Source organism: Anguilla rostrata, chromosome 9, assembly GCF_018555375.3.
Source record: "Anguilla rostrata isolate EN2019 chromosome 9, ASM1855537v3, whole genome shotgun sequence".
Taxonomy (NCBI): Eukaryota; Metazoa; Chordata; class Actinopteri; order Anguilliformes; family Anguillidae; genus Anguilla; species Anguilla rostrata.
Genome location: NC_057941.1, coordinates 44,520,728 through 44,539,753, shown reverse-complemented (window position 1 = coordinate 44,539,753; position 19,026 = coordinate 44,520,728). Strand labels below are relative to the sequence as shown.

Sequence of the window (19,026 nt, the reverse complement as noted above, 5' to 3'; positions counted from 1 at the left end):
TCATAACACAAACTGAGTCATAGATGCTACATGTCAAATCAATTTTGACGGGTGTTCTCCTTCAGGCTGAGAAGGTCTGTCCAACACAGAAAAATTAATTAAAAATACAGTGGAACTGCTGGCTCCGCTCACATCCGAGTCTTCAGGGGGCAAAGTTTTGGACTGTGACTAGCGCCCCCCCCCCCCCCCCATGTGTACTTCCCGATACCATGCCAGACAACATTAGGCCAAGTGCTCATATTTTACCTGACTCTCCAATGCTACCACTGAAGCCAGCTTTTTAAGTGTATAATTTAATTACAGAGATGCATCAGAAGCCATCTCGTTCAGCGACTGCAGTTTGAAGCCGGTATGAAATATCTGTGGTGCGGCAGAGAGATGGACTCATATCTAAATGGGTGTCGGGGGGGCGCGCGGTCAAGGGCTAACGCGAGCTACTGGCAAAACCGAAACCCAACGACTGGCGAAGGTGCAGCCAGGACAGATCCACTAGGATCCGGGTGCATACGCTACCTTCAAAGACCAAGGAGATCCAAGCCCTTCCAGGTCACAATAGCGCCGAGGACAGAGGATCCGGTTCGTAATGGGATCCAGACACCGCACGTCTACCCCCTTTGAAAGGCACCAAATCTTTTAGCAATTTGTTACGGTGAAAGTGACAAGCTTTTAAAGGTAGCGCTGCACGGCAGCATACTAAGTATTATTTAACATTTCCCTGAGATTGTGTGGCATTTCCCCGGCAGGACTCGTAATAACTGGAGTGACGGACCGCCTCGGTGCCCTTGTGCGCTCTCAGGGAGGCGGACGGCTCGCCAGCCTGGCAGAAACTGCCCCGGAGAAAGCTGGACAGCTGCACCGACACAAGGCAACGCCACGGCGGATCCTTACCCCAACGAAAACAAGGCCATTTCAACTCGAAAAACTGTCTCGCTTCAGGCCGACACAAATTCATAGCCAAAATACAAACGCTGTTCTTCACTGGCATACAAAGATTTGCAGGGTTTCACACAGAAACTTGCGCAGTAGTTTATAACTCTCGTAGTTCCAGTAATTGGTTGTGTAATGGCTCGGTGACAGAGCTGTAGCCTCTAGCCCAAAGCAACCAAAGTCCAGCAAATCTTTCACTGACTGAGTGGCGAACCACTTGGACCTGGGCTTAGAGCATCATTGACTCGGAGTGAAATGACTTCCTGAGCGAACTCTGAGCTCCCAAGGTGGACATGACCTTTGACCCCTGTGACAATTATTACATCATGGCGGGCCTTCTTCCTCCAGGCGGGGTCGCTTGCGCGCGTTTCCCAAAGTAACCGCAGAGGGGTCCGCCGAGGTCGTCGGGACACAAGGGCGGGCGACGTCCCTCAAGCCGTGACCCTGAAAAAAAGAATCGGGTGTCTCGTGAAAAAACGACGAGGTATTTGCAGAACCGTTTAAATAAAGTTCTAACACACTGCTCGTGAGATAGTTCTCTTGCAAAATGGCTACAAGATAGCTTGGATGCATTTATGGTATGAACACATCCCTATCCAATAGTGCAGGTGGTCAAGGTAAAGTCATTTTCATATTGTACCTTGATGGTGCCACTCTCTGGTCACATTCCCTATGGACCAAAACACATTCCATACAGTCCCTGAAGGCACCTCATACTTGGGTCTAAAGCAGATCTCATGCACAACCCTGCCGCTCCATGTTGTTTACCCCTTCTCAGTCTCTCCAAGTGGCTCATAATGCAGACGAATGGATGTTATCGCTCTGCACAAGCTACCTCCACTTCCCATCAGAGAACACCTGGAAAACAATGGCTCCCAAGCTTGGAAAACGGATTCGAACACGGTCACAAATCACACCACAACATTGCTGTTGCAGAAGTTAATTTCCACGCGCTGTACCAGAGAGAGAGAGAGCGAGAGGGGGGGAGGGAGCGGACACGGTCTGCGTGTGTGAGCTTGTCCCAGTCAAGTTACATCGCAGCTCACATTTCTGCAGAGGAACCCACTTCATTCTGAATGACCTGCTTTCCACGGGCCGCTCAGAAGGCAACCACCCCTCCGTATTAGCAAAAGTTCACCCTGGGGTGTGCAAAGGCTTTCAACAACACGCATGTCACGCCGTCAAGCTTCGCTACGCTGGACGTATACGGAGACATGGAGGAAGAAAGACGCTGTTGTAAATGCAGAAGACCCGAAGACCTGCTTTGCTCAGCAGAACTGCTCCCAAAGCGACGTGTAGCAAATAAGCTTGCATAACCACTGGGTGTGGAATACCGCTCAGTCCTCCAGCATTATCACAGTATTGCCAGGGAGAAAGATTATGAAAGAGGCAGGTGTAACCCTTTGAGGTGTGAGATCACAAATATGTGATTAGAATGTTTGAACATTCTAATGCCGATGTAACAATCAGGACTGATAATTGTAAGCAGTGGAGTTCTAGAACACTGACTCTGACTTTTGAAAAAACATTCCCAAAAAAAAAAAAAACCTACTCATTAAAAAAATCGCAGCACTAATTACCACATCACCTACCAAAACATACGACACTTGATGAGACCTTCCTTCCTATTAACTGTAGCTAAATGTTACGAATAAAAAGGTGGTGCTGTGGCTTGAAAATTTCACCCGAAGTCGTAAAAAGAACCACAAATCAAATGTCCTGCCCTACTTGAGAAGACAGTTCCAAAGATTTAGAGAAATCACACCTGATGAAGGCAGGCAAGAGCCACATTCCTGTCTTATGAAAATCTATCATTACATTTACAATGTAGCAATCAATCAAATAACAGATGGTGCTTGTCAATCAAACTGCAAACTGCATTTTCTTTGCCTCAAACCTCCACCGTTGCATTCATAGTGAAGTCTACGATGTCCATGAGATGTTGGGGAAACGCGTCTTGATCACTGCACCGCGGTGCCAAATCGAAAGAGCGGTTTTGCTGAACACATAAGGATGAAGGGCAGGGGCTCGGGGCTGATCTGGTAAGGATACTCACAGTGATCTGGTAAGGAACGGTGGCCTCTTTGCAGGTAGGAGACTTGCAGAGCGAGGCCAGCCTGGAGGAGGAGGAGGAGGAGGAGAGACAGGTGAGAACTGCAGTGTGTTTCCTGTTTGTTTTATACAAGCGACCAAGAAATAAGGCGGTGGTGGTGGTGGTGGAGGGGTGGGGGGCGGGGGAGGCAAGAAAAATTGCAAATTGCAAACACAATTTGAGCTTGCTCCGTCCCCGACCTCGTCTATTTGCTGCATGTTGGCGGAATGAAAATCTCCCGCAATTCAAATCCGCCGAAGATGAACTGCAGAGACGAGGCGCAGTAACTGCCGGTGGGGAGACCTCGAGCTTTTATAGAAGACCTCTTCAGCCTCCGACGCCTCCCCCCCCCCCAGCCCATGGCTTCATAGCCCCCCCTCCTCCAGCCCATCGCCTCCCCCCCCCCCGTTAGCCCATCGCCTCTCCCCCCCTCCCCGCCCATCGCCATAGCCCCCCCTCCAGCCCATCGCCCCCCCCATCGTCCCCCCCCCCCCCCCCAGCAGTCCATAGTCAGTGACTGATAGTCAGACAGGAGTTATTACGAAGGCGGGGGGGCGGGGGGGGGGGGGGGGCGTAGAAAACGCAGACAGGCTCCTTCGCAGAGTGACTCACTCCAGCAGCACCCGGAGAAGGCCGGAGTGTTTAGACAGCACATTCAGAAACAAGCGCAGGCGCCGCCGCCGCCGCGCTGAGCGCCCTTCCAGCGTCCTTCTCCGGGGCGCGGGGGGTTTCGCTTTCCGGTGCGTCGGTTCGCTCACCCCGAGATTACTCGGGACAGGAAAAAAAGACGTCGAATTTATAGCAGGCACTGGCACTGGTTTTCCTATGTTTTGTGATTGCCAGCCTCACGTATGTAAAAAGACGAACGCAGTTCTTGCCCGACTGAAAACGTTATCCGAAATAGCCTGAGAATTGTTATTGGACACGGACATATAATGAGTACTTGAGTATTTGAACATTTTCGACGGGATGAATCGAGCACACCCCTCACAAGTCAATGGCCCTTCGACAGGTGATTTATGTACTGTACGCTTGGCATGCGAACAACTTCGCCAGGGTCATAATTTCTCACAGAATCACCCTAAAGTGCCTTTTAATGAGCCGGTGCGGTAAAAAAGTAAATCAGTTTTAATATCATATTTAGCCTGGTTTTTTTTTTTAATGATCCTGAGAGCATGAGAGACAAAAATAACACTACGAGAGCCTTGTTCAGTGTTGCTAAAGTACTGGTACGCGAACAGTTATGCCAAAAATCTACAGTTTCAAATGGCAGTCTACTGAAGCACCCAGAATCAGGTTGATATTAGTTATGTAAGCGGTAAAATATTTAAATAAACCATGCCTGAAAGGGACAGGAGACCAGTATTTCTCAGCGCATGATAATCAGTGGAGAGAATCTCAGACGGTCTCCCTTCAAAAAGACAATTCAATAATAGTCTGATAAATCAAATGAAAGTGGCCATCAGCACTGATGTGTCATGATCGGTTGCGGTGAAAAGGAAAAATGGTATTTATTTACATAATGCCCCCAAACACCCCCCCTTGCTCTCTGAAGTGTGCATGTGGCTTGCTTTTATAAACAAAGACGGTGAAAAGGCTAGCCTCTCCAGCAAGAATTGCAATTCCCACATCGTACATACGAATTGGTGGTCTTATGGTTATTTCTTGTTCTATATGCAGTGCCAGAGTATTTTGGTTGCATATCAACAGCAAACATCGTAGTCAACCTAAACATATTCTGATTTAAAGTATCATGCAACACAGTGCAATGGGAAAAAATATTTTCCGTAATGTCAACCTCCCAGGTTGATGTGAATTTCATTTTCAGATATTGAAAAAACCATAAACTACTTGTGTTTCAGATAACATTTCTACTAATCAGCCAATCCGCCTCCAAAATGGCTCAGTCAGTAGAGGCATTCGCTGCAGATGCAGGCTCTAGCTCGGGCTGTTATAAGCTGACTCTGACCTGGGATAAAAAGTAACAGGGCAAAACTGTGGGGCGGTTTAAGGTCAGGAATACTCAAGTCTTGGCCTTAGAGGCAGTAGTACCGCCTGTTTTCACTCCTCACTTCTAATCAGGGACAGATTTAAACCTGATGCACCAAGTGAGCGAAACCTCTGGTCAATCAGTGACAATATTAGTCAGAGAAAACTAGCAGCGTTACTGACCTTGAGGGCCAGATTTGAGTGTGCCTGGTTTCAGTCAGTAAATTACCACTCCACATGTATTTCAAAACATTAAAAAATGTTCTATACTGAATAATTCTTTGTTTAATCTGTTTTTTGTCACCAAAAAATATTCATTAAAATACTGCAAATGGGTCAGTAGCATCTCTACACCTTTATCCTCATTGAGAATGTCAGAATCTATGAATCTATGAATATGCAAATTTACAACATCCCCATGGCCTCGGGTTACCACAGAACTCTGCTGTAATTTGCATATCTTTGCATAGGAGACCCTGATAGGTTCAACATATTTGTGACATCACAAATTTTGCGCGTCCATGTTTGTTTCCACCTCAGATTTCAGGGAAGTATGAAGAAACTCTCAGTCTACAGTGGGAGAATGTGAAAAGGGTGCTCTGATGAACAGGTCTGCCCAAAAATCTGTATCGTGAAAATCATGCTTCATGTTGGCCATTTAAAAAAAAACACCACACATTTTTGAGTGGAATGGGTCCCTATAGTTACCATCACATTACCACCAACAACAGACCAGGCACCCCCAGGAGTCAGGTTGTTGTGAAAGATACACCTGTTCTCCAGCAATACTGCACTGCCTGTAGTGTGGGGGATTATTATGGTTTAAAGGCAGCTGCATGGGTGGAGAGCTATGACTACATGCTTCAGCTGCATGGATGGAGATCTACAGCTGCATGGCTCCTGGCGCAGGGTGCAGGCCGCACTGCAGCAACTCAACAAGCACAAATGACTTTTCATTTGTGGACTACTGTTTTTCACCTCCATATTTCTCTTATATCCCCATCCCATTTCCCCTGCCATGTCCTTAGTCACTTCTACAGAGTTAAAACTAAGCCCACGCACCCTCTGATTACATCTAATTACACTGTAGTCCATAGTTTTAATGCTTACTGGACAGCCCTGGTCTCAAGTTGACTGCGTCACTGATGCAGGGCCAAAAAAAAAAAAGTGAAAATCTGCCATCCTGGTAGAAGCCCAAGCCCTTCGCGTCGACTTGTCCCCACACGCTATCAATAAAGGCTGTTCCTCCGTTCCTCATTAAACCAGGGGAGCAGCAGGCTGGCTCAGACACGAGACGCAGGGCCATTTGTATACGCGGACTGTCAGGGCAAATTCGGCAAACGCTGATGAATGACCGCACGCGTCCCCTCAAAGCCCCCCCCCCCCCAAAAAAACAAACAGGGAAAGGCGAAAACTGCGCACGACTTCTCCTCCGGTAATTTCCGTCATTTCTCTTCGTGGCGGAGTTGACAGGAACGCGCGGAGCCCCGCATCCGCGAACGCTTTTTAATCAAACTTTGGGACACGAAGAAAAATGGCCGCACGGGCTGCTGTAGCGCCGTGGCCGCCACCGCCCCCAGAACTCAGAAAGGAACAGTGTTGGTACTCCGGGCACGGGGGCAGGGAAACAATTGCAGGAACGGCAATTAGCCCAGTAAGGGGACGTCTGAAAAGTGCACGTCTATATGTGTGACGTTAAAGGGAACTGCCCGTTTACCTCTGCTGGCCTTCCCAGCGCAGGATGAGCCTCTGTGTGGCAGCGTGACCCCAGCTTTCACCTGGGGACAGAGACAGTCGAAGGCAGTGAGTCCCTGGTGGCATCTAGATCTGAAGCTTAGTTTGGTTTGCGGCCCCTTAAGAGATGTCAGATCGGTTTGGTTGAACTACATTCAGATTTATTCAATACATTCGATACAAGAGAGGTAAAGTGCACTGACCATACTGTTTAATAATAGAAAACTGCTCAAATATTTTTCTTAAAACAACAACAAAAAATACTCCTTATTGCATTGTTGTTGCATAGTGCATAATTTATTCAAGTGTAATTAATAATTTCATATTCCGCAAAAGCGGAGGCACTCCTGAAGTCTAACCATAAATAAATACTGAAAATCCCATATTGAGCTCTGTGTATTCCAAATTAGTCTTGTTTTTACCCCATCGCTCCCATCAAACCCTCACAAATTGCCAACATTTCTATTCATGGATTCAGATGCTAAATGGTTTACTGGTGCCCGCATGCATTCTAATGACGGCCAGGAGGCTGCTGTCTGTGCAGAAGCATTAAGGGGCAAACTTCACCGAAAATCTGAAATGTAATTGTTTCTTACCTTTCAGTTTAGAAGGTATGCATATTTAAAAAGCAAGGAAAATCGCTTTTTCACCGCAGCAAAAATCTCCATATCTTTAAACATTTCTTTCTGCGCTCTGACATTAGAGAATGACAGCCTCCCTCTCTAATGCATGAGTAATGAACAAACTCTTGATTTATAACTCCACACAGTAAATCTGTTTTCTTTTCTATTTATATACGATCCTTCAATGCACATACATTACTTTCTAGAAAGATCTGAGCCATTTATCTTTTGCGGAAATGTTGATCTATAGATACATTTTTGTTGAAATTCAGTGTACTCCATCTTGTTCAATTCCTGTCTGCCTACAGTCCCCAAGATGCACTGAGAACTGGTTACACTCCAAGCTCACATTTTAGCTCAAGGCTATAACAGAGCCTAAAATAAACATAAATTGAAATTCCACACAGTGAGAGAGAAACCAGCTTAATACAAAGAATAGACCGAAACCGTTTTGAAGAGAATCAGCAACAAATGGTTTGGTAATTTGTTCACAACCCTCAGAAGAATGAAGGTAGAGTAATGCATTCTGGGATTTGTGAGGTTTAGCAGCCTGAAGTAAGATAAGAAACCATTTGGGATTTCCATATTAACAACAGTTTTAATGTATTTTTGTTTTTCACATTGCTTTGCACCACATTTTTCTGATGTTATGAGATTAATATTAGTAGAAGTTGAGCATGGATTGATATTCAGAAAATACAGTATATGTTTGGGACAAAAATATACATATTTTCCCCCCCTTCTTCTGATTTGGCTGCGTACTCCACAATTTTAGATTTTTAATCAAACAATTCACATGTGGTTAAAGTGCAGATTCGCACTTTTATTAAAGGTTATACATCTTGGTTTCACCATGTAGAAATTGCAGAACTTTTTACACAGTTACCTGATTTCAGGGCACCAAAAAGTTATAGAGTTCATTGTATGTGGCCTTCTAAGATTATTAGTTTACTGTAACAATGCTACTGTATTAATGTTGAATAATATAATGTTACACATACAATTAAGCATAAAATATAGCTCATTACCTATAGTATTTATCTTAAACAGCCTTCTTTGCTCATCTTTACCAAAGGTGTGAATAATTTTGGAGGGCACTGTACAAACTATACTTTAATTCAAATATAAACACAAACTGCATATAAGATTATTCTGGTGTCAACGCTGACATTGCTTAAAGTGTGAAGAGTAAGCTCTTGCTTACCATAATGCTGACCACACTTTGTATGATAGTCACTTCATCAGTCATCCTGAGTAAAACTTGTAGCAGTGTAGCGCAATCTTAGCAAAGAGAGTACACACGTTTAATTGGCCGTCTCACCTAAAGCTGGAACAAGCTTTGATTGGCCATTCACAACTTTTGTAGTCATCTGATTGGTCAGCACAATCTGGGCAGAGGAACAGAAGAGGCCACAGTATTAGTTTTCTTCAGTAATTACTACGTTTTTAATTACAGGTTTGTATAAAGGAAGTGTAACTAGTGTACAGTATCACCTACAAGAAAAGCATCCTTTGACTGCTACTGTTAGTAGCCAGATAAAAAAAATGATGGGCAAACTCACAACCAATCAGACTCTGTATATTTACTGTATAATTGATTCTATAGCTGTGTGTATGCCAGTATGATGCAAGCACAAACAGTTATTTCGGTTCCTTGTTTGGCATCATCTATGCAATTTCATAAGGAAACGCTGGCTTTGGGACCATTATAAGGATTATAAAATATGATCCAATTTTGATATGGCTTGCAAAGGTACTGCATACCTTCTATAGTTCCTTTTGATAGACAGGTAGATCTATTCCAGTGATTCTATTTCCATGGTAATGACACAGGTGCCATTATGTGTACCAATCCACCTCATGGCCGCTGCTATTAATCAGATGCTGATTGAAGGGTGCCTACAGCGGAACACCCGCTGGAAACATTCCTTCCTGCTAATGGGCATGACATACGCATTACATTATATGTTATAGATCTTTAAAAGACTCTTCTGCTAGAAGAAAAAGCTGGGTTGAGCAGTGAACTCCTGGCATCAGAGGACTACAATTACTTTAATGCACCTGAATGCTTAGTGTACTTCATGTTCCCTTCTGATATGAAAGTGGCTGGATCAATAAAGTACACTGATAAGAAACCAGTAATGCCCAGGACTTAATTAGTCATTCTGGCTGGAGGCGACTGCCGTTAGAGCACGACTGCTTGTGTTCACACCCCGTCCGCAGGGGGGGCTAAATTAGGACTCACCGCGGTGCTGTTCTGGCAGGCCGTCCGGTTGAGCCGCTGGGCGAGCCCGTTCAGGAGCCGCGTCCTCTCGGACAGGTCCTCGAAGTCGCGGCGAAACGGGGCGGCGATGCCGTCGATCGCGACCAGCCGCACCTGGCGTCAGGGGACGGCGGTACGGCGCGTTAACCACTCAGAAACCACGGAAACGAGCGGAAATTCATTCATTCATTCACTCACTCATTTACAATGTCATAGCGTGTGTTTAGCCTCCTGCATTTTAATGCTGTTAGAAACAAGGGGCTAGGGGCAGCTGGGTGGCTCATTCTGTTAAGGCTCTGCTCCTAAAACAGTACTGAATGCTAGTCCTGTCTGCGTCTGGCAGAACTGCAGGGCAGGGTATTGATGGTACAGTGTGGCCCATGGAGGATGGGATTCAGTCAGGGGAGGGACCTCACCTCACTGCGCACCAGTGACTCACTTTCAGTCACTGTAAGCTGCAGTTTGCTCAAACTCAACTGGTTTGACTGTGTAGCGAAGAGAAGGAGCAGCAGACAGAAGGTTTTTCACAGAGTGTATGCTCGCTTGTTTTTTTTTGGAACTTCCCTCAGATTGCTGAAACAAACTCAGCCAATGAATACAGCGGGGATTCTAAATTTGGACTGGATTTTGAAAAGAAAAGTAAAACAATGAATACATAGACAAAGGCTAAGATTGGCATATTTAGCCATTGAGGTCCCAAAGCCAGTGAAGTTACAGAGGCATCTACAGCACAGGAGATTTTCTGAATAACAGCATAAATTGCAATAATCCTTTTAAAATAATTTTTTAAATTTCACACAAGCAAAAAAAGGTTTGCTTGATTTCTTTCACAAAAGAAGGGGCTTAGGCTGGTATGCCAACTCTGTATTCAGTAATAAAATTCAGCTGCAGTGGTTGACTGTATTATCAAAAAAACTAATTCAATTCATATCATGAACAGGTAATGCAAGTGGTGGATCTGGGTTTTGCAGAGCAGACCCTGTACCCACACACTGCATATAATAAGGAAATTGCAATAAGGATCTTTACAGGGCTTTGTAGCAGATTTCACATGGTAAAAGTGCAAGAATAACAAATTGGCTAAGAACGCCCCTTATGAACATGGTAAAAACCAAAAAGAGACTAATTCTGATAGGCTGAAATATCCTGCAGCTGCAAAATTGTTCCCGTGATCTATTTTCTCTTTACCAACCCAAACGCTGCGACTTTCAATCACTAAACGTGTTTGCATCAGAGACAGTCTTGCCATTATACAGCCTGCCCGAGATGTTTGCCCTTGCCCGCGAACCGTTTGCACCGTGACAGATTTACGCATCTTGACCATAAACCATCCTGATCACGGGCAGAAACGCATCACCGGGCTTCCTGATCTGATTGGACGCCACGCTGTTCCAATTCCACATTATAACAACAATCATATCTGTGGTAGAATTGAAATGTCCAGAATTATGGACAGTTCAGAAACAGCTGTATATATTTCATGCTGCATGTTCTGCATTACGCGAGCGTGCTGTGGAGACTTATATTATGTGCACACAGTTCCATGACTTACTAGCAATTGCCCATGCACTGTGCATGTTGCCCAAGAAAATAATTCAGGTGCTAAAATTACCATTGTTGTCTAGGAAGCGCCTGCATGCAAGTATTTTTAAGCCCAAGCTTGAAAGATTTGGACTACGAAGTACATCAATTCTCTAAGAACAAGCGCTCAGCTGCATACACTACCCGAGAGTCCTGTAATGCATTTTAAATGTGAAATATATTAAATATATTAAGGAGCACCAAGGAATATGCAAGAATGGAATCTGAACCTTCGGCAGAGAGCAAAACATATTTATTTGCTCATTTCAGAGTGCAACACTGTCAATGTGGCACGCTGAAGAAAGAATAAGGGAACAGGCAAGGAGACCGAACTAGGAGATGGTGACCCTTTTTTCGCTGCTAATTTAAACCGAAAATGGCTTTGCCATGTGAAACAGCACAGACACCCCCTCCTACCCCCCACCTTGGATTTTCTCCAAAGATCCGCACATGGCTAATTGTTTCTCGCCTGTTGAAAATCAAGGGATTTCTGGTATGGACAGAAAATATTGACGACCTCCCCTTACGTAACTGAAGGTTATCTTCATCTGAGAAAGTCGAGATTGTCGAGGCAGATTTTTCATCGCGGTAAATCCTGCGTTTGTCTTGTTATTTTGGGGCCTGTGCGTGTTCTTCCTCCCAAGACTGGGATTCGTACCTCGGGGTGCTGTGCCAGGAAGTTTGGCAGGAGGTAGATCTCAGCCAACAGCTCCACGTAGTCATGACAACGGAAGAGGAAGAGGTTGGAGAGGATGGTTTCCACGGTGAACTCCTTCAAGGCCTCCCGCTGCTCTGAAAAATACATTCCAGGCATTAAGGTCATCTACTGAAGCTAGAGCTGGTATATACGCAGAAAAAAAACAACATTTTTGCATTTCCCAACATATGATTCGCTGTGATTCACGACACATGGTTACTGCGACAATTTTTTTATTTGAAATAATGATTATTTCTACATAACTGATTTCAGTCCACAAAGAGAAAGAAACACTGATCACACAGAAGCAGAAATTAAAAGGTTTCATCATTTCAATTCTACTCTTTTCCAATTTGATTTCATTATTTTTAAATGAAATAAATTTGAAACCTGAAAAACGGTCTTCCCACCTGTTAATAATCCCTTTTGTTTTCAACACTCTTGAATGTTCACTTCTCTAACAAAAGGGCTCCACCTAAAACCATATATTGTTCTGTGGTCTGTCCCTGTGGGAGAACCCTTGGTAAAGGTTCTACCTTTCATATGGTTCTACCTAGAACCCCTTAATGTCCTCTTAACTTCTAAGGGTTCCACAAAAACACCATCTTATACTGTAAGGGTTAGACACAGAAACCCTTCTAACCCCATATACTGTGTATAATAATTATATTGGTCTTTCACCATTTGAAAATTATTTTTGTTTACAATTACCATGTATATGTAGAAAATTGCACACAGTCTTGCTGAGAAAACAGTTGTATTAACAAATCTGAAAACCATGGTGGCTGAAGTGTGCATAACCTCTCTAGAGGGGCAAACAAGTCAGCAGGGGCTGAACAGACCTATCAGAGTCACCACATGGGACAAATAAGTGGCTGTAGGAGCAGCGGAATCAACAAAAGGACTGGAGAAGACACAAGCCAGGCAGGTCAGGACTTCCTCAGCAGGTGAACTTAACATAACCCTCCAGCAATGGAGGAATGGCAGAGGGGGAGATAAAAAAAATAAATAAAATAAAACATGGTTAGTGGCGGCGTGCCAAAATCCACTAAAGCAGATGAAGTATCCGCACCGTCTATAAACAGCGTTAAGCACTGAAGGGTCCCATGGGAGCGGTTACAGGATGAGCACTTCATAACGGTGAGAGTGGAATAGCCCGAATGACGCCAAAGCACACAAATCAGGCGCTCGATGCGTCCGACACCGCTCCACTCCAGCCACCGAAACAGGCCTGCGCTCCAGGCACTCCACCATCAGCCTACGCTGGCACACCCGTTTGTGTGTCAACCTTATGAACAAAAGCTCAAAAGAAACAAATTTCTACGATAAAGAATTTTTACGTCCCGCGCTGTTGTTGCTTTGGGTGTCCTCGCTGCCGTGGTTGTTTCCGTCTCCCCTACAGGCGGAGATGGGGACGACACCGTCCCGTCGCGGAGAATCTCTGGAAAGAAGAAAGTGCGCTGTTGCCTGGCAACTGTCTTCGGGAGACGCGTGGAGCCGAGGACGCCATCGACCGTCGCCTAGCAACCGGACGGTTACGTCGAGGACGGTCGTGGAGCAGCGCGATTAAATAGATGCGAAACGACAAATATGCGATCTTCGACTTATGTCATTCTGATTATTCTGATGACTCTGCTCACAACTTTTCTAACAACGAGCTTGTTCGTTTGTTTGTTTGTTTGCGGTTACGCTACTTCTGTTTAGCTCCGACAAAATTATTCTGGAGAAAGAGCACAGGTTGCAAAGGATAGTCAGTAATTACCCCCAATTCCTATTTTGGTACATCTGCAACGGATTTGTGGTCAGACTGGCAAGGAGAGGACTGTTCTCACTTCAGGTGTGGGCTCTGGACCTGCACAACAGGTGCCCAGTAAGACCTCACCCGGCATGGTGCTTATAATGATAGTGTTTTACATCTAGGACAGATAACTCCCTTTTGCGTCTGTCTGAATAAATGTCCGCTCGTCTTTCTATCACTATTTGTTCAACAGGGTTTTCTTTTGGGTTGTGGTTGTTGATGCGGCTTAGTGTTATGTCCATTAACGTGCACCTGGTTATTGTAACACGAACAAAACAAATAATAGCCTTAAATACATTTCTACCACAAAACCCCTTAGGCAGACACAAGATGGGCCTAGTCCAAGCACTCGCCTACCACCGCACAGAACCGGGTTCCGGCTTGGTCAGACGTTCCTACGAACACAATTGGCAGTGTTCGCAGGGGGGAAGCCAGTGAGGGCATGAATCCTGATCGTTGCATTAGCGACTGGGATACACAAGGGGAATTGGTATAACGACTAAATTGGGGAGAAAATGGGAGAAAAATGGCAACAAAAGAAAAAAAGTCAGCATACTGAAGACCAACGTTAGTGTCAGATTTAGCTTGCACAGTTTCTATGATGCTATTCACCTTTGGTTTTTTCAATTCAGCTTCTAGTATCAATGTCCGCAGGTGACCACACGCTTGTGGTCCAACTATCTACTCCTTTCTACAACCGGACCCCTCCCCTTCCCCCGCTGTCCGACCCTCATGGACTAAAGAGCACTGTGCTGTTGTATAAAATATGGAGGAAGGAGGACGACACCGCTGGGTTGACTGCTCTCTCCTTCATGTCACTCTGCAGTGACGGCTAATGTCAATGGTTGTAATCAGGTAAATCACACTCTCCTCCAAGCATGTTATGTTGCTTGGAAACGGTTGCACTAGCAACCTGTAGAGTGAAAAGAGGCTGAAGCTGAATACACAGGGTTCTATGCAGAATCCGCTGGCCTTCTGTGTAGAATCATTTCTCCCTCCCAAGAATCCTTAAAGAACCTCCTTCCAGAAAGAGTGAACGAAAGGTTCTAGATTGAAAGGGGGTTCTTCATATAGGCCTAATGTTTGGTCTTCTGACAAGGAATGCTTGAAGACACTTATTTTTTGATTAGACATTTTTCAGGTGACAATTGTTCCAGGTAGAATTTTACCCCTCCAAGAGGAACCCTTTTTCCCCCTAATTTTTTGGATATCATCTCAGATTTACAGAAATCTGTGAATGTTTCCCAGTCCAGACGTAGCAGACCACCTGACTCATCAGGATCTAGAATCTTCCGCCTGCAACCGAGCCTTCTCTCCGCCCTTCTGACCAGCTCTTTTCTTTTTAACGGCTCTTTATCTCTCTGCTGCTTTGACACCATGTTCACAAAAAGTGCTCTTTATACCTTTTTGTTGATAATAGAACTCCCAGCAGTGCTGATGCCTGTTCTTACATCTTGCTGATGGTACTCATAAGGTCTCCTGCAGGGACTCACTTTGCTAAAAACACCATCTCTATTCTGCAAGCCTTTAGTGTTCAGCCACCTCCAGTCTTCCAGGCCACGCCAATTCTCCGGGTCATTTCATCCTCCTCATTTCTCTCTGTCTACAGGTTATGATCCCCCCCCCCCTCCTCGTGAATTTTCTCATGCTCATGAGACATCTATCCCTGGACGCGTTCCTGTGACTTTAACCTTTCCAGATACAGTTTTACTACTCCTTCCTGCTAAAATCACCACCCACTCACGCTCTTCACTTTCACGAAGCCTTGTCTTCTCCAGGCATCTTCAGCAAAAAACCTATATTACCTAATCACCGATCTTTCTCTCAACACAATTTTACTGTGACTGAGAATCTATCCTTTTTCTAATTTTATGATTAGCTGGTTTCATACTTTAAAGGCTTTAGTCTTGTCTTGAAAAACTCACTTAGCCTTTTTAAAAATTCTCTTAGCTTGTCTTTCTTATACTCCTCATCCTTTTAAACTGATGCTGCATGGTCTAATTAATATCTAATGTGCATACTCTTACCATGAATAAACAATGTACGAATACACAATTCAACACTTGCATCCCCCCCCCCGAGTTGATTTGCTTATTTCGTGAATTGCATTAAATTTATGAAAAGGGTTTTCTAAAATGTATTTGTGCTCACAGGTTCATGGGTTCAGCCCTAAACAAGTACACCGCGTGTTCTCGCAAGGCACTTAGCCCAAATTAATCAGCGAGCCGAGTGTGACTCTGCATCAAAATTTGACGACGGCCTGGAAAAATACCAGCTTAACGCACGCTATTTCTGCAAACCATAAATCTCACCACTGCTGAAGAAAGAATTACGAACTGCTGCTGGTTATGTTATAATGCAGCATCGATTGTGTCCCTAACAAAGGCTAAATGATATTGTTTACATTTACCTAGAAATAATGGATTGCTGCTGTGAGCAAGGAAAAATGACCTTGAAACAAAATGGTGGGTTATTTCATCCTCTCTCTACTAATTCTTACCGGTGTCTTCAGCCATTAGGCTGCAGTGCTCCACGGCGGCCTGAGCCATGTCTGCGACCCGCTGGACGAAGAAGCTGCCTTCAGTGTCTATGTATGCCACTTGGCCTCCCAGTCCCCCAAAGCACACTGGGATCTGGACATCCACAGCCAGCTGCATGCTAGAGCACAGGAAGAGAGGAGGCAGGAGAGAGGATCATGGGAGCTTAAATTCAATATCCCGGTTAAGTGATTCCTCCAATAAGGGCAAAAGCATAATCGCATTATGGTACTCTTTGCTTTATTGCCACCCGTCTCCAGCATTGCCCATTATACATCCCACTTACACAGTTCAAATCTATAATGCATAACATTGGATCTACAGAGAGCACCAAAACAACAACAACAAAACAAAATGCCAGCTCTTTCTGAGAATTAGCTCCAAAATCTATTTTCACCAACATTCAGAACAAAATTCTTCTTTTGTTTTGGTTGATAGCATTTCTTTGGTAGAAAATACTCAAGGATCTGCAGCAGCATTTTCAAACTGTGCTGCCATCTAAAGAGTTAAAGCATTTTCAAACGTGTATTTGACCCAGGTCTGTTTGACCCAGATAGTGCCCAGCCCAGTCTTACCACAGCTGCGTCTTGCCCACACCAGGCGCCCCGCAGACCTCCATGGTCTTGCCCACGGGCACTCCTCCTCCGAGCATACAGTCCAGGTCCGAGCAGAAGGTGACTATGCTTCCGAGGGTCTGCTCCCTCTCCAGCAGCTCCAGGGCTGTTAACCTGCTCCCCGCTGCCCTCCCCTGGTGGGGCTCAGACCGCACGGCCTGCAGGACCTCTTCCGCCTCCTCCTGGGAGATCCCTGCCTCTGCAAAGCACCAGTCACAGCCGGCGTCTCTTCAGACAGGAAGCCAGGTAAAATCTGACCGCTCCTGTTTACACGTATAACTGAAAAAATCCAAACCATGTAGTGTGTCTGTGCCTATGCCTAGAGCTATACTCTCCTCCTGAAGCTGGTGATCCAAGCCAAGGGATGCCAAGCGCTCCATCTCCACAGAGCTTTTAGTGAGAGTGGACACAGCATACAGCTTTCTGTAAATTCTGTAAAACCTTATACAAATAAAATGGAACTGCTCTTAATTTAATTTGATCTCTGGCTGATGGCTGCTTGTGTCAATGACCAAAGGATGAGAGTTTTCAAGAGATGCACACCAGAAAACTTCACATTATTATCTTTGATCTCTTGAATATTCCAAGCATTTTACCCATTGAACATTTCCTTTTCCTGGGTCACCACTAATATAAATATATTTCATATTTCCTTGTAGTTTATTGTTATTCTCGATGAACGGGAAAATGTAGTTTGTGCTTTGTAAGACATAAAAATCCATGCACATATCTTATTCACAATTGCTGGGCTCTCCCGCCTCTCCATACACCAGTTTACTTTCAGAAATTGCCCCCGTTCCCCTTCACGAGAGAATGAGACTACCCGTTACCTGCGTGCATACTGGGTTTTTATCTTAATGGCAGCACTTGAATACATCTAGCACTGGCAATAGAAAATGAAGTCATTTCCCCCTTACCAGTACAAAATATGCCTTTCGTGTATTGTTATCAGAAAGGTCAAGTATCCGTTTAACATTCCTTCCATCCACAAACCTGGTGGGGGTAATTATAGCCACTGCTAGCTGCGTTACCTTTGCTGAGTTGCAGAGGTCGGAAGTCGCACAGATCTGCAGCGGACTGAAAGCCAGCATTGATCAGCCTCACTTTCACAGCTGGGGCGAAGGGAAAGCTCGACAGGGCTCTCTGCATCCTTCGTTAAACGTTACTTCACCAGCTCCCACGACCAAGCAAATTACCTAGCACACAGGACAAAAGTACTTTATATTAGTTTATTTGGCTAGTATAATTTAACTAGTTGGCCAGCTGAAACGGTTAATTCCTCACCATACATCCCACCAACTTAGGATAACTTCAACATTATTATATTGTATACCAATACGGTGCATGCAGGTAAATAAAAATGTAAACTACGGTTTAATCTAGCTGCGGAATTATATATTTTTTAAACACATTACTGTCCAGCCAGCTGTCAAGTGTCAAAAAGCCATTTAACTAACGCTTAGGTTATAATATTGTTTATCTTAGCGAACTAGTTCTTCAATTAGTAAACCAAATAAACGTTGCAAAAAACGTGTCGCCAAAGTTAGGACTTGAACTGTCATAAGCCAGGAAAAGTAATGTATTCCAGTGCGTTTTCTAAAACTCACCGAATATTTTGTTCGTTATAGACAGGATGAACTAACTGCAGACGAACTGCGCAGCAGCCATTTTTGATCATCCCTCCAAATCTTCACCGGAGGAAGTGACTGTTCTGTGATTGCAAAAGCTCACAGTCCGATACCGCCCCCGTGTGGTACATCCAACAGAAAACAATTCAATTTGCTTACATGCATGGGACATACCACTTTCCAAGGTGTCACGACGAAAAATGAATTAATTAAAAACATTTTGCGGCATATTTTATATAAATGTAAAAGCGAATTTATAAATTGCGATCAATGTGTGGAATAACAATCTGGATAACCTTCAATCATTAATGTCCATAAATAAAGATCTTCCGTATGTACTCAGGTATACTCAAAGTACAATGCATCCGTTGAATAACGCAAACATTTTTGCCGTCATTTGCCATATTGCTCTACGCAGGTTTCCATTCAATTTTGCCTCAGGTTTGCCGCTGGTGTGCGAAGTGTCTTTTACACTTAATTGGCAAGAGATACATAGTTTTACATCAATATGTTAATGTTACAATGTAGTATTGTAGCTAGTGA

At 44.5% G+C, this 19,026-nt stretch overlaps 1 protein-coding gene across 6 annotated transcripts; it reads right to left on the bottom strand.

Moving 5' to 3' along the window:
• Positions 1-731: 731 nt before the first annotated feature.
• On the bottom strand, positions 732-18,586 carry rad51c (RAD51 paralog C). Of its 6 annotated transcripts, XM_064352350.1 has the most exons (10): positions 18,463-18,586; positions 17,887-18,051; positions 16,817-17,054; positions 16,205-16,362; positions 11,868-12,001; positions 9,611-9,742; positions 8,687-8,753; positions 6,726-6,786; positions 2,984-3,044; positions 732-1,371 (listed from the first exon to the last, which is right to left on the bottom strand). In XM_064352350.1, exons 2-10 carry the CDS (start codon positions 18,002-18,004, stop codon positions 1,252-1,254), a joined length of 1,089 nt encoding a protein of 362 aa, XP_064208420.1. In that variant the 5' UTR covers positions 18,005-18,051; positions 18,463-18,586; the 3' UTR covers positions 732-1,251. The 6 variants fall into 6 exon arrangements, 4 of the variants coding, with proteins under 4 accessions (XP_064208420.1, XP_064208421.1, XP_064208422.1 ...); XM_064352351.1 differs by lacking the exon at positions 9,611-9,742; XR_010332562.1 differs by lacking the exons at positions 732-1,371; positions 2,984-3,044; positions 6,726-6,786; positions 9,611-9,742 and having other exon boundaries at positions 8,703-8,753; positions 11,868-11,996.
• Positions 18,587-19,026: the final 440 nt, after the last annotated feature.

Excerpts from the sequence above, each read along its gene's own strand:
- rad51c (XM_064352350.1), bottom strand. The coding sequence starts at position 18,004 with ATGCAGAGAGCCCTGTCGAGCTTTCCCTTCGCCCCAGCTGTGAAAGTG. Across the intron at positions 12,002-16,204 it reads CCTAATGGCTGAAGACACCG|AGCAGCGGGAGGCCTTGAAG; the intron begins GTAAGAATTAGT and ends TGTATTTTTCAG. Across the intron at positions 1,372-2,983 it reads CCGTTCCTTACCAGATCACT|GGTCACGGCTTGAGGGACGT; the intron begins GTGAGTATCCTT and ends TCTTTTTTTCAG.